General features: G+C 44.6%; 1 protein-coding gene across 2 annotated transcripts in view; it reads left to right on the forward strand.

Annotated features, from left to right (window-relative positions):
* IGBP1 (immunoglobulin binding protein 1) overlaps nucleotides 1-5,553 on the forward strand; it is a 38,722-nt gene extending 33,169 nt beyond the window's left edge. Inside the window, exon 6 of one of the 2 annotated variants that reach the window (XM_065900839.1) lies at nucleotides 5,086-5,553. In XM_065900839.1, coding sequence (XP_065756911.1) covers nucleotides 5,086-5,225 — 140 coding nt within the window. In that variant the 3' untranslated portion in view covers nucleotides 5,226-5,553. The remainder of the gene's footprint in view (nucleotides 1-5,085) is intronic. The other variant, XM_065900838.1, reaches the window with a different exon arrangement.
* Nucleotides 5,554-14,428: the final 8,875 nt, after the last annotated feature.

Genomic DNA, 14,428 nt, shown 5'->3' on the forward strand with positions numbered 1-14,428 from the left:
CGCTCTCCTCTGTGGCTCCGAAGCTTCCCCCCACTCCACCCCCGTCTCCACCAGTGAAGGGTCTTCCTAGTGTGTGGAAACCTTTCCTCCTTCACAGCTCCCTCCCACTGGTGCAGGTCCCATCCCTATTCTTTTGTCTCTGTTTTTTCTTTTTTCTTTTGCCCTACCCAGGTACGTGGGGAGTTTCTTGCCTTTTGGGAGGTCTGAGGTCTTCTGCCAGCATTCAGTAGGTGTTCTGTAGGAGCTGTTCCACATGTAGATGTATTTCTGATGTATTTGTGGGGAGGAAGGTGATCTCCACTTCTTACTCTTCAGCCGTTTTCCCAATATTTTATAATAACTCTAAATGGAATATAATATATAAAATATTAAATCAACGTGTTGTACACCTGAAACTAATATTGTAAATCTATTAGACTTCAATTTGAATAAAAGAAAAGAAATGAAAGCTAAACTAGAAGAAAACAAGAATGAGTGAATATAACAGAAAATGCCTTTCTAAAGTAAAAAGGAAAATGTTTTAAATCAAAAAGAAACAAAGATGAACAGATTCCTAGAAAAAGTGACAAATATGAAAGATAGCAAAGAAGACCTGACATATGGATAATAAGATTATCTGAAGAAGAATACTGAAGCAAGGAAAAAGAAAAAAATGCTTAAAACTAATACTGGATGGACCTAGAGACTGTCATACAGAGTGAAGTAAGTCAGAAAGAGAAAAACAAATACCATATGCTAACACACATATGTGGAATCTAAAAAAACGGTACTGATGAACCTAGTGGCAGGGCAGGAATAAAGATGCAGATGTAGAGAATGGACTTGAGGACACGGGGAGGGGGAAGGGTAAGCTGGGACAAAGTGAGAGAGTGGCATGGACATATATACACTACCAAATGTAAAATGGATGGCTAGTGGGAAGCAGCCGCATAGCACAGGGAGATCAGCTCAGTGCTTTGTGACCACCTGGAGGGGTGGGATAGGGAGGGTGGGAGGGAGATGCAAGAGGGAGGGGATATGGGGATATATGTATACATATAGCTGATTCACTTTGTTGTACAGCAGAAACACACAACATTGTAAAGCAGTTATACTCCAATAAAGATATTTTTTTAAAAAAACTAATATTGAGGAAACTTTAGATTTGCTTTTAAAAAGCACACCGTGTACCTACGAATTTTGACCCAGAATGACCAGCAGCAAGACACATTCTAATAAAATTACTAGACTTTTTTTAAAAAAAGAAATGCCTTGGATACTTCAGCAAAAACAGCAGGTGGGTTGTAAAGGAAGGGAAATCAGATCATCTTCAAACTTTTTGACACCAACACTTTATGCCAGAAGAAAATGGAGTAACATTTAAGATACTCAAGGGGAATAAATGTGAGCCAACGACATTATATCTGGTAAAAGTGGCTTTTAGGTATAAAAGGTACAGGTATTTATCAACATGCAGGAACTCAGGAAATATTCGTCCCATGATCCCTTTCTGAGAAATTTGCTAGAGAATGAGCTTAAGACAACCAAAGTGATGAGAGAGACATTGATATTAGGACTATCAGTCAGCATTAAATATATAGTTACTTGTAGAACTAAGACTAAATGAGATTTGAAAGAGAAAGTATTAATGCTTATATGCCCAGTGCTCTGGTAATGTAGATATAGTGTAACTTTTAATGGAGAAATGGGGAAAGAATATGCAAAAAAAAAGAACTGTTCTCAGCAATTATATTGGTAACAGTATTAGTGTTATTCCAGGACTGTGTAATGTGAGATAATGTTAACTGAGTAATTATGAGATATTCAAATTCCATCATCCTCTGTCTTTGAGAGCTAAGACTTTTAATGTGGAAGAATACAGATGTAATTCAAAAGAATTTGAGTTAGAAACAAAACACCCCTGTAGTCCTGAATATGAACTCATGAGAAATTTTATTGAAAAGTACGTGCACACACACACACTTTTGCTTCATCCACTGAAAAGGCTTAGAAACAATGACCAGCCCAGAAGCAATGAGCACACCTAGTAACCCAGGTTCTGTTCTTGAAATACCATTCCCATTAAAAGAAACCAGGATGTCTTAGAGAAATAGCTAATTCCAAGCTTGCAGCAGGAAATAAATAAGATGAGCTTGGAACATCTTGTCATAAAGGATAGGAAAGAAGCTTTCAGAGACTACTGTGGTCATATCAAAAGGACTCAGAAGCCACTTTGAAGACGTTTCCACTGGCCAGAGACAGTTTGGCTTGAAAAAGGATAATTGCCAGTAGCAACGAGCACGTCTAGTGCCCAAATCTTGGTTTCTAATACTATTCTCCAATTAAAGGGCTCCTTAGAGAAATGGATAATTCTAGGGCTGGACAGGGAATATACAAGATGAACCTGAAATATTTTGTAGTACTAGAAAATATAGAAGCACTCAAAAAACAACAACAGCAAACAAAAAACTATTGAGGTATGTTAATGTGACACAGGGCCTTCTGAAAGAACTGTTACTGGCCAAAACTGGAAGGATATGAGCAGGAAAATAACAGTATTGGATTATAACACAAGGAATAAAATCAGTCCGTGAGTCTATAGTGATAGAAATAAATGATTACATAAATAGATGGGGGCGAAGAGACCAATCTCCCCTACAGAAAAATTCTAAATAATTTGTGTGTATACACCTGTCTCAAGGAGGTGCAACACAACTCCTCACCCCTTAAGTGTAGGCTGTGTTTAGTTACTTGCTTCCAAAGACTATAGTATAGAAGGAGGGGGGAGCAGTTGGGAACCCTACAAACACTACCTGAAGTGATCCCAGTTAACATCAGCAGTGATGTCATGTTGGTGGTGCGTAGCCTTGGTTTGATCTGATAAGGAGGAAACTTCACTGTTATTCTCTTCCAAAAGTCATAACCCTAGTCTAATTATGAGAAAAATACGAGGCAGCCCCAGGTTGAGGGACATTCTGCGAAATACCTGATGAGTACGCCTTAAAACTGTCCAGGTCATCAAAAACAAGGAAAGTGAGAAATTCTCACAGCCAAGAGGAGACGAAGGAGACAGAGGACTAATGTAATATGGAATATTTGATGGGATCCTGGAACCAAAGTAAACGGACATTACGTAAAACCCAAGGAAATCTGAATAAAGTATGAACCTTAGTTGTTAGTTATATATGTATCAGTATTGGTTCATTAGTTATGACACACAAACCATAGTAATGTAAGATGTTAACAATAAGGGAAATTGGGAACGGATGTATAAGAACTCTGTACTATCTTCTCAATTTTTCTGTAAATTAAAACTAAAGTTAGAAAGCTTATTTGGATATTTTTTAGAAATCATTGCAATTCATTGAAACCCATTAAATATGTTTAAATCCATGAGTTCATAACTATAGTTAAAACAAAAATTGTTCAATTTCAGAGGATGATAAGGAACCAATTTATTACCTTGAGAAATGGTAAATTAAAGCAGAAGATTCGAGCATTAATCTTGTTTTCTTTTCCTGGGTGACTAAATAGTAGTAGATGAGGGAAAGCCTCTCTTTATAAAAGCATTCTACTTAATAAAAAAGGAAATGTTAAAGAGTACCACCATTTTGAAATCCTGGGAAAATTAATGAATCTAGGCATTGAGCATCAACAGCTGCTAACATCACAACATATGAGACACAGATACTATGTGCCACCTGCTGGGGGAGGACAGCACCACCTGTATTCATGAGAAGGGATCAACCCTGAGTCATATCAAGCTCTGTGTCCACTTGCCAATCTGCAGAAATACAGAAGAACATGTTGGACTCCGTCATGACTCTGCAGTCGGCAAAATCCAGATTTGGGGAAACTACAGGTCAAATGCCCCAGCCCCTTCAATAGAGAACTTGTAAGGAAAGAAAGGGATGGAAGAAGAAACCTGTAGATTAAAAATATATCAAAATATTTGAAAATGGATAAGACTAACCTCAAAAACATTATGCTAAAGTGAAAGAAGTCAGACACAAAAGACCACATGTTACTTGGTTGCATTTATGTGAAATGTTCAGAATAGGCAACTCTATAGAGATAGAAGGTAGATTGGTGCTTTCCAGGGAGGGAAGGAATGGGGATTAACTGCCAGTGAGCACAGGGTGTCATTTGGTAGATGCTAATGGAGAAGCTTTGGGGATGGGTACAGAAAATCCATATCTTGACCCAAGTGAAGGCTATAAAGGTATAGCCTCCTTATCAAATTTTAAGTTATATATATTTTTGTGTGATTTCCAGTATCTTTTATTTTACAGTAAAAGGGTTTAAAAAAAAAAGAAAAACAGAACACAAGACTCCTAAGCTGTAAGGAGAGGTCAGATTCCCCACATATTTCATTCTTTATCATGGTAATGAGAGTATTTCTCGTGGGCAGATTCAAGGTAGCTAGGAAACGTTCCTTTACCTCACAAAGGAAAGAAAAAAAAGAGACCTAGTATTTGGTACGCTGCATGACAAGTGCCATTTGGACCTCAGACCCTGTTCCAAACGTGCAAAATAACACACATTCTTTTCTGGTAGGTTCAACTGCCCCGTGATTTCCAATTTTATACACACACAGAATTGTAGAACTGTAATAAAGGAAATGGATGAAGGAGGAGAAGTCACCTATAGTCCCACCTCCCTGGCAAATCACAAACCATAAAATCATAAATATTTTTTACTTTAGTGTTTTTGTCAGGCGAGTGTGATAACCACTATACTATGGAAACACTTCAGTGTTTTTGGTTTGCTGGGGTTCTGTTGGTCAGTTGGTGTTTTTGTTTTCTGTTGTGAGGGGTTGGCCGTTTTAGCAAGAATTCTTTCCCAAAATAGAATTCATTTTGAGGGGCAACTTTTATGTTTTTGCCTTCTCGTGAAAACCACTCAGAGGATCCTGTCTTACTATTATTTAACATGTCACCTGTTAAGTAATAGTAAGTACTCTCCCCAGTTCTGCTGGCCCCAGGGTAGGCAGCTAGGTATATATTCCTTGTTCTCTTGTTATGTGGTCGTATTCAGAGTGGAGCTGGGGCCCGTGACAGTCGCTCTTTCCCTCACCCCTGCTTTCTCATTTTTCCACTTGGGCAGAGTTCAAAACAGCAGCTCAGCAACAAGATCAGGAACAGGAGGAAGAGGATGATGAACAGGCAGTCCACAGAGCTCGGGAGTGGGATGACTGGAAGGACACCCATCCTAGGGGCTATGGCAACCGACAGAACATGGGTTAGTCTCCCCACAACAAGACAGGACTACAGGGGCTTCTGTCTTCCCCACCAAGGAAAGCTGTGCAGTCTTCCCCTCCCTGGGCTCCTGCTTCAGCCGTGTACAACGAAGGCAGAGATGCTTAATTAATCATGCTTTGCATTCATTAAAATGTCAAACAATTAAGTGTATTTGTACCCTACATGATGAGCCAGCAATCTTGTCTTGGAATTATAATCCTCATCATGGTATATTCCACTTTTCTTAAGTGGAAATAAAAGAGTACTGAGAAATGGTTCTGTACAATCAATGGCTGTATGAATTCTCTTTGAAAAATGAAAGTCCCCTCTATCATGTGAGCCTGTGCAGAAATATGAGTATCAGCTGCTTTCTCCCAGGGGGTGAGGGGAGGGGGTCAGCTGTGGGTCCCTGGGCTTATGGAGAGATCCTCGTCATCTCCCTTTGATGTGGGCAGTGAGTTACCCAGCATCAGAGCTGCCCAGACTGGCTGGAGCTTGCTTTCTCCTTTCTACCCCAGTGCTGTGAACTAACCCAACACTTGCTTTACAAGGGACAAGCACAAAAGCCAGGACTTGCCCTGCCACACGGCTCTATTTTCAGGAATTATAGCTGTAAATGAACAGAACAATCCTATCTACCCAATCTTCCTTGCTTCAGCCATGAGAAATGAGGAAACCGATAAGGCACTATGAGAGCCATCCTTGTGTGAGCATCTGAGGCCAGGGCCTTTACTCTGGAACTATCTAGAACCCTGAGGGTAAGAGCAGCTCAGGCCATAGCCTAGTTCCTAAGTGGGCTGCTGGAAGACCATTTTGGCCCTCTTTGCCCATGCTGTGCCATACCTGGCACAGTCCCAAGCGGTCAGTGTGCCATGGCAGTCATTTTGCTAGTTAATAAGGTACCTGCAGTCATGCCAATAACTGGGAGTGGAGGAGGGGAGACAGCACAGATGACAAGGAAGGGTAACTACTTTCTGCGGTAAAGAGAAGACACGTCCTCAGCTCCCAGGTTGATACCCTAGAAAAGCAGCCATGTGTTAAACGATCTAGAAAACATACTTTTGTTCTATGTGGCTTTGGTACACTTCATTTTCTTTTAAGATGACTCAGCCTTCCTATTCTAGCTTCTGCAGCCTAGCTTAGGACAGGGGTTTGGAAAGGAGACTCAGATCCCTCTCCTTTGTAGGGTGGTAAATGGAGGGCTGTCAGACGATGAGTAGGACATTATGTTTAGTGGAGATGACAGAAGACCACCAATAATATATTTATTGCTAAATATATACTGCTTAATAAAGGATTCATGGTACCCTCACAACATAAGCTCCTGAAACTGGTAGAGCACAGATTAACTTCCCCACAGATTTGGGAAGCAAACATTTATTTGTAGTTCTCTTCCAGTTATTGCCGGGCTGCCTCTAGCAGTGGCCTATTTCGTGCCCTTGAAACTCCACCCTGAGCTCATTCCCCAAATGGGCCAGGTTGGGGTTATCCCCTTGGTCTGAGTCTACCTAAAGATGGTCCTTCCAGAAGATCCAGCCTGATGAAGCCCCCTCACATTCTGATATCTAAGAGGCAAACTAGACAAAGTGGGTTTGAATCCTGGCTTTAAAACTTGAAAGCTGTGTGACCTTGGGCAATATAACTTCTCTGAACTGCTCCTCTGTTTCCTCTATGTTTATAGATGAGCTGTTTCATAGGGTTGTTGTGAGAATTAAATGAATAATGGCAGCCATTATAATAGGCTGAAGAATAAGTGTTTTCGTCTGAGCTCAGTGACTGTGGTCTGTCCACTAGGAAGGGAAAGGAAATGGACAGGTAGGTGTTGGAAACTCTGTTCTGTGCCAGGCACCAGGCCCGGCACTTTCACATGCTATTAATACTCACAATGACCCTGCAAAATAGGTAGCATTATCCCCATTTTACAGATTGGAAAACAGGCCCGGAGAAGCTGAGTGATTTCTTCAAGTTCACATTAGTTAACAAGCTGTGCTCCTGTCATTTTCCATGTGCTTCCCAATTGCGTGTGCTTTTAGTTCTGCATCTTAAAGCAGCTTAAAAAGAGGGAGCAGCTTGAAAAATCCAAACCCAAACCACCACTTATACGTTATTGGAGCTCTAGAAATTTCTTTTTAGCTGACTCACCGAAGAAAAGGTTATGACAGCCCGCTTCCCCCCTGCCATTTCCCCCTCAGCTGGGGGATAAGACAGAGGCAGTGAGCAAACCCATCTCCCTCCATTTTCCTCCCCGGTTCAGTCTGCCTGCCTGGCGGCTAGAGAAAACAAAAAGAGAACTACCTTCTCTACTCCCACCAGAACAAGGCGTTTCAGGGTCCTAGAGTGAGCTGGGTTTGATGGACCCCGGGAAGCTAGGACTCAGAGCATTCCACAGATAACAGTACTGCTTCATCGTTTGCACTATGCTTATTTCACATATGCTGCATATTTCATTCTCACAACCTATCAGGCAGGAGATGATGCCTTCGTTTTACAGGGAAGGAAACTGGCTTGGGGAGACGCAGTGAGTGACTTACTTCAGCACACAGCTAATACATAGACCATGCAAACATATCAGTGTAGCCAAAATATTTGCCCTCTGTAGCTCTCACATGGAGGCCAATTAGTTATTTGGAAAAGGTGAACGCTGGGCACTACTTCTTTTAATGCCATCATGCGGTGATTTGTCCTTTCCACTCTTATTCTTTTCAACACCCCTGTAAGAAAGACGGGGCGGGGGACCGAATGAGCTGATTTCAAGCCCAAGAAGTTGGAGTTAAGGTTTCTGAATTGAGTCTCAATCCTCAGGGCTCTGCCCCTCCCTAGCCGGGTGAGCCAGGGCCACCCAGGTCACCGGGGTCACTGCTGTCATCTAAAACAACGTGCAAAGGATAAAACTTTTGAACCTAAATCCACCTCTCTTATGGCAACTGAATTCCAAAGTCCTCCTCTGCTTACTGTGGGCCTCCGGTTTGCTCATCAGCACAACAGATACACTGCCACCCGGCTCTTTCAGACACCCAACAACAAGACGGCACTGTGACCTTCCTTTGTCTCCTTGCAAAACAGCTCCCTCCAACACCTGCACATCATTTCCTCACAGATTGCTTTTCACGCATTCATCCAAGGTTTAACCTGGCTCAGTTCACTCATGCCCCATAGCAAGGAGGTATGGGTTCTAATACCAGCTCTGTCAGTTTTAGCCCCTCCCAGATGCTGACAACATCTGGCCTACTTACCTCACAGGCCAGAGTAAGGAGCAAATGAAATCAAATATGGAAAAGCACTTTGAACAATTAGAAAACATGGCACAAATGTAAGTTTGGCGGCCAGAGGAGGGGATGCATTGTTTTTTAAATTCAGTATTTCACAACTTATTTTAACCCCTGCCCCCCTGTTGCTTTCTCAGTCTTCTATATATATCACCACCAGCGAAAAGGTTTGTGAACATGCTTTTCTTTGTGTGCTGGAGATGACCAGCACAGGAGAGAATTGTTAGGTGCAGTGGAAATTGAGAACCAGTTTTTACTTATCTGCCCACCAGGCCGCCTTTGACAAATGTATGTGAAAAGATGGTAAACAAAAGATTTCAGTTTCTTGTCCCAACTGGCAATAAATCCCTCCAAGAGAGTACAATTCAGCAATGACTTAGGCCATCCTATTCCCATGTGGTAGCACAAATAACAGGAATTCGTGTATTGAGCACCTACTGTATACTAGGAGTTGACTTTCTAATCCTCACAACGTCCCAAGGTAGATATTATTATTGCCTCAATTTGTAAATGAGGAACTTGAGGCTCAGAGAAGGGATTTCCCAAAGATCACTCAGCCCTAAGTGTCGAGCTGGGCCTGGATTCCAGGTGGGCCTGATTCCACAGGCCACGTCCTTCCAGTCTGCCACACTCCCCGGGAAGCACAAAGCACGGGGGACATAGGAAGGTGGGCGAGATACCCCGCTGGCACACTGCTCTGGGGATTACCCCTCCCCTTTCTCTGTCTAAATTTTGAGCAACGATTCTATCAGCTTTGCCGGCCAGGCCCTTTAAGGGCACATCTGAGACCTGCTCACTAGGGGAATACCCCGGACTCAGAACTCTCCCCTTCCTGGGGCCCTACATCCCTCAACCTGTAGAACATTCCTGCTCCCAGTGCCAGGCCCACCTGTTTCCAGCCCTATCCGATCTTGGTACCAAGTGAATCTTTTAAACCCTCTCTCTATTCCACCCTCTCACTTAAGGGTTCCTACACATTTTCTGAGCCCGTCAAAGCCCCCCGTCTTGATCTACCAGGCCCTCCTGGACAGCTAAGACCAGACCCAGGTTGTGAGCGCATGAGACTTGGCAGCCAGGGGCTGGGAGGGAGGATTTCTGCCTGAACTCTGAGGCCCTCCCACACTCAGCGACAGATACCGCCTCTGCTACCCTGGTGCCCTTGTCCCCGGCTCAGGGACATTGAGTGATTGGCAGAAAGACTCCTCACCCGCTTTATGGAACCTGTCTTCTCCTTTCCTTGTCTACCTTCTGCCTGGGTGAGCTCACCCCACCTCCGGCTTCCATGACTCACCACGTGTACGCTGATGGCCAGTGCTAGCCCTGACCTTTCTGCTGCGCTCCCTGACCCATATCCTGTCATCTACCACACCGCTCCTCTTGATGAACAAAAACTCCAATTCAACAGCCTGGCAATGAACTCATCACACTCCCCACCCCTCTGGCTCCATTAGAGTTTCTTAGGGCCTGTCGCCTACTTAGTGCTCTTCCTGGGAAACTCAGCACTGTTTCTGGCCTTCTCCTGACAAAGCCGGCATTCAGTGTCTGCAGAATGAATTACTGAATGAATGAGTCCCATCATGAATCCCGCTTCTTCGTCAGGTAGATTCACAATAACGCAGCCTCTTTCTTTTCATATTCAAACAACCTTACATAAAAGGAAACCCAGAATCCCTTCACCTTAAAGCAGCAATCATTTCTCTCTCAGACCCCCTTTCATCCTATCACTGAAGGGACCACATTTTCACGAAGTGTATTCAGTGGAGAGGTCTGCTTTATACTCTGCTTTGAAAGCTTACCATATCATATACTACAGAGTCTACCTTATAATAATTTTAATGACTGCACATTTTCTATAAGATTGCTATATAATAGTTTACTTAGGCCCCCCAGATTTTGAACATTTGGATTGTTTCCAGGTTTCTACTGTTACTTCCTTTATTCATTTAACAAAGCAAATTACCTTATTGGCTTGGGCACGCGTAAAATTTCCCTGGAGGAGGAGGAGGGGTGTGGGATTGTTAGAGGCCAGGAGTGGGAAGGAGACTTTTCACTGAATTTCCCTATAGACCCTTTTGAATTTTGAATCATGTGAATATGCTGACTATTCAAGATATATATACCAAAAGCTTACTGTACCTGAAGCATCTCACTAGAAGCTGGATGTAGCAGTGGGGTCTACACTCTCAAACTAACTTCCTAATATGTGCTCTCCCAAAAGTATGTATAACGTACCTTGGGAATCCAGAGGAGAGAGCAGGGTGGAGAATCTCAGACAATGACATTTTCACAGTAACTTGAAGCATGCGTAGGACTTAGTCAGGCTGATAAGAGACCACCGTGGGCAAAGGCCCAGAATAGCAAAGGGCACTTCCTGGTTGGGAAAGGAGGCTGTATCTGGTGGGGTGTGAAAGTTATGGGAAGTGAGACTTTCAAGAAGGGCAGAAACCAGTGGAGCAAGGGCTCTGGAGGCCAGGCTCTGCGCTTCGAACTTGATCCCGGAGGCCATGGGAACCTTTGGAGGGTTAGAAACAGGGCAGAGGGTAAGAGCTGTGTTTGATAGCAATCCTCTAGCAGCAAAGGACCAAAGGAAGGTAGAGCAGCTGGGAGCAGCCTTCTGGAGTCCAGGAGACAGTGACAAAGGCCTGAACTAGGGGACCAGCTGTCCCAATGAGCCCCAAACCACCCTGCTTTTAGCACTGAAAGTCCTGCGTCCCGGGCAACTCCTCAGCCTCTGGCAAATAGACATAGTCAGTCATTCTAGCCTGAACCAAGGCGCTAGATGCTGCTGTTCCCCAGAGCCTGCCTGCCCTGAGAAGTGATCCAGTGACTTCCAAGAGATTTTTGAAATACTCACCCTGTTCTGTCCCACCCTCCACCTCCTCGGTCCCCACCTCCAGCCACTACTCCTGGGTTCATTTACTTCTGTAGGTTCCTTCTAGAGCTGCTGATCTGCAGACATAAAGGGATTTATGAGGAAGACATCCCCACTTACCAACGTCCAGTCTTCTTTCCTTCTGCTCCCCTGCACAGACCTGAGGCTCCCGTCAAACGAAACTAGTCCCTGTGCCAAAGCAAACCTGCAGACTTCTGTGTCTCCCCAGCCGTCACAAGACAGATCACTCTCCCTGCTTCTCTGCCTGTTGAAGCCCATTGCAAATGCCACCCCCCCACACACAGCTGAGTACCAGTACCATGGAAAAGCTCCTGGGTGGTAGACACTGCCCGAGAACTTTTCAAACATTACCACTACTCCTCACAGCAAATAAATATGATTAGTCCCGTTTTCCAGAGGAGGAAACCAAGACTCAGAGAAGGGGAGTGTCTTGTCCAAGGTCACACAGCTACTAGCCTTCCCCTCCATCTTCTTTGTACTTCTCTGATGGCCCCAATCCTTGTATTGATGATGTGTGTACTTCTTTCACTCCCTGCCAGCCCCCTGACCCACCACACGCACGATTGTCAACCTAGAATAATGCCAGGCTTGTAGTAGAACCTCAATAAAAATTTGGTAAAAGAAGGGACTATGCATGTCCCTTGTATAGTACCTAGCCCATTGACTGGCATTAAATAGGTTCTCCTATTCAGGTATTGCTGAAATTGCAGTACTGAACCAAGTAAGAGTATGATTGAAGGGGAACGATCAGAAGAAAACACATTATGGCAAAACCTCAGCTATCCAAAGCTTTCTAGAAATGAGTCATTCTGAAGGCTGAGGGTGAACCTTCAGAATCCAGGAAGAAGAATCCTAGGGCTGCTTCTTTCTCAGCGTTTACCTCGCTTCCACCCACTTCTTCTGAGCTCCCCGGTCCCCTCGCTCTCCTTTTCCTTCCAGTCTTCCTTGGTTTTCTGTTGTTCCTGCAAAGCTTCTTAGCTTCTGGTTTGGCGAGCTAATTGCAGTCTTCCCCTTGCTGTCCTTCCATGCCTTTTGCACCCTTTCTCCCCACCACAGCACCCCCGCTTCCAAAGAGGCTTCCCTGCCCTCCTCAGGCTGGTGAATGCTTCTCTCATCTGCGTCTGCACACCCCACGGCACCCCATACGGGTGTCTGTGATTCCATCCACCTCACATGCTGGACTGTGAGTTTCTTGAGGATTAGAATCATATCAGCCCTAAATGTCTATGAATGAAATTACCAGACCCTTTTGTGCTTCTTGGCCGCCTCTCCTTTGGTACTGCTTACTCCGAGGCAGCTAAGGGTTTGCTTGTTGGTTGGTTGGATTGTAATTGGGAAATCATGAGTGCTGGTTATTCAGGATTTGTCTGCTCACCTACTTCTCTTCTTCCTGCTTTTACTACGTTCACTGGTGTTCATGTTATACTTGTCCAGTTGGCTCAGGAAGGCTCCAGCTCAGACAGTGTGCTCTTTGTTTTGGAGGGGAAAGGGCTGGCAAATCAGGGTCATGGCCCAGCCCTGCCAGTCCATCTTGCTTAAGGAACCAGGAGACCAGACCTCATTATTTGTTCCACAAGCATTTACTTGAATGCCTACACTGTATCAGGCTCTGAGCCGGACATTAGGGAGACAGAAATGGAAATCGGTGTGTCCTTGCCCTGCATCTAGCACCCTGTGTGAGCCCTTTCTAGGCCTCTTCCATTTACCCATCTGAAAGTGAAGCGGGGTAGAGACCTGATTTGTAAGCAGCCTTGGAGCTGGCAGCACTGTGGAACTCGTCTATCCGGGATACTCTCGCCCTCCCCACATCTGTGCTTTGCCCTGGAAGAGCCCGGGCCCACCTCTTACCTCTCTCCCTTCTCCCCTGCAGATTCTGCGCAGACGTGATCTAATACGTCTCACCCTGTATGTGGCCAACTAGCCCCCAAGAAGCAGCTTGGTAACCCCAGCTAGCCAGGGGGAAGAAAAGAAAGAGGAAGAGGAGGAGGGGTGGCATGTCAAGTGGCCATGGAGGGTACATTGGGGGAGGACAGTACATCCCACGGTGCACCAAAACCGTCCCCTAAGCTCAACTCTGAAGATTCATATTAGTCAGTCTAATCGAGGAGGCCCAAGCCAGAGTGGGAGGTAGGGAGGGAGAGAGAGTTCCACTAATATTCCTGGAAAAGGCTAAAGAATCAATATTTCCTTGTACTTGTAGGACACTTGATACCTCTTTGTATTTAATTTTCCTAGCAACCTTTTTGGTTACATTCAGAAGATTTTTTGAGCACCTACACTAGAGGCCTTATGCTGAGAATTACTGGCCTTTTCCTTTAGGACACTTATCAGAAATTCAAGTGTATAGACAGTTTCGTAAGTTTTTTTTGTTTTGTTTTGTTTTGTTTTTGCGGTACACGGGCCTCCCACCGCTGCGGCCTCTCCCACTGCGGAGCACAGGCTCCGGACACACAGGCTCAGCGGCCATGGCTCACGGGCCCAGCCGCTCCGCGGCACGTGGGATCCTCCCGGACCGGGGCACGAACCCGCGTCCCCTGCATCGGCAGGCGGACTCTCAACCACTGCACCACCAGGGAAGCCCCTTTCGTAAGTTTTTAATGTCTGTCTCCTCCACTAGACTGTGAGTTCAATGAAGGCAGGAATCATGCCCATCTTCTTCCCCAAAGAATCCTCAACACCTAGAACAGCACCTGGCAAACGGTAATCACTCAACAGATAGTTACCGAAAAAAGGAATCCACAGGCCTGGGACCTGGAGACAATCTTTAATTTTGAAAAGGCTGGTGTGCAGAAGCAAGCCTTTTAGCCTGAAACATAATAGATGTTCAGTAGACATTCATTTTATTAAACGAAGAATAATAATAGGAAACACTTACAGTAATACCTCCTGTGTGCCAGGCCCAGTGCTAAGTGCTTTACATTCACTCACTCAATCCTCAGAACAACCCTATGCAGGTACTATTATTATCCCCATTTTACAGTTGGGGAAACCGAGGCACGGCAGTTTGCCAACTTGTAAGTGGCAGAGCTGAGATCTGAACCCCAGCTATC

Source organism: Phocoena phocoena, chromosome X (genome assembly GCF_963924675.1).
Source record: "Phocoena phocoena chromosome X, mPhoPho1.1, whole genome shotgun sequence".
Classification (NCBI taxonomy): domain Eukaryota; kingdom Metazoa; phylum Chordata; class Mammalia; order Artiodactyla; family Phocoenidae; genus Phocoena; species Phocoena phocoena.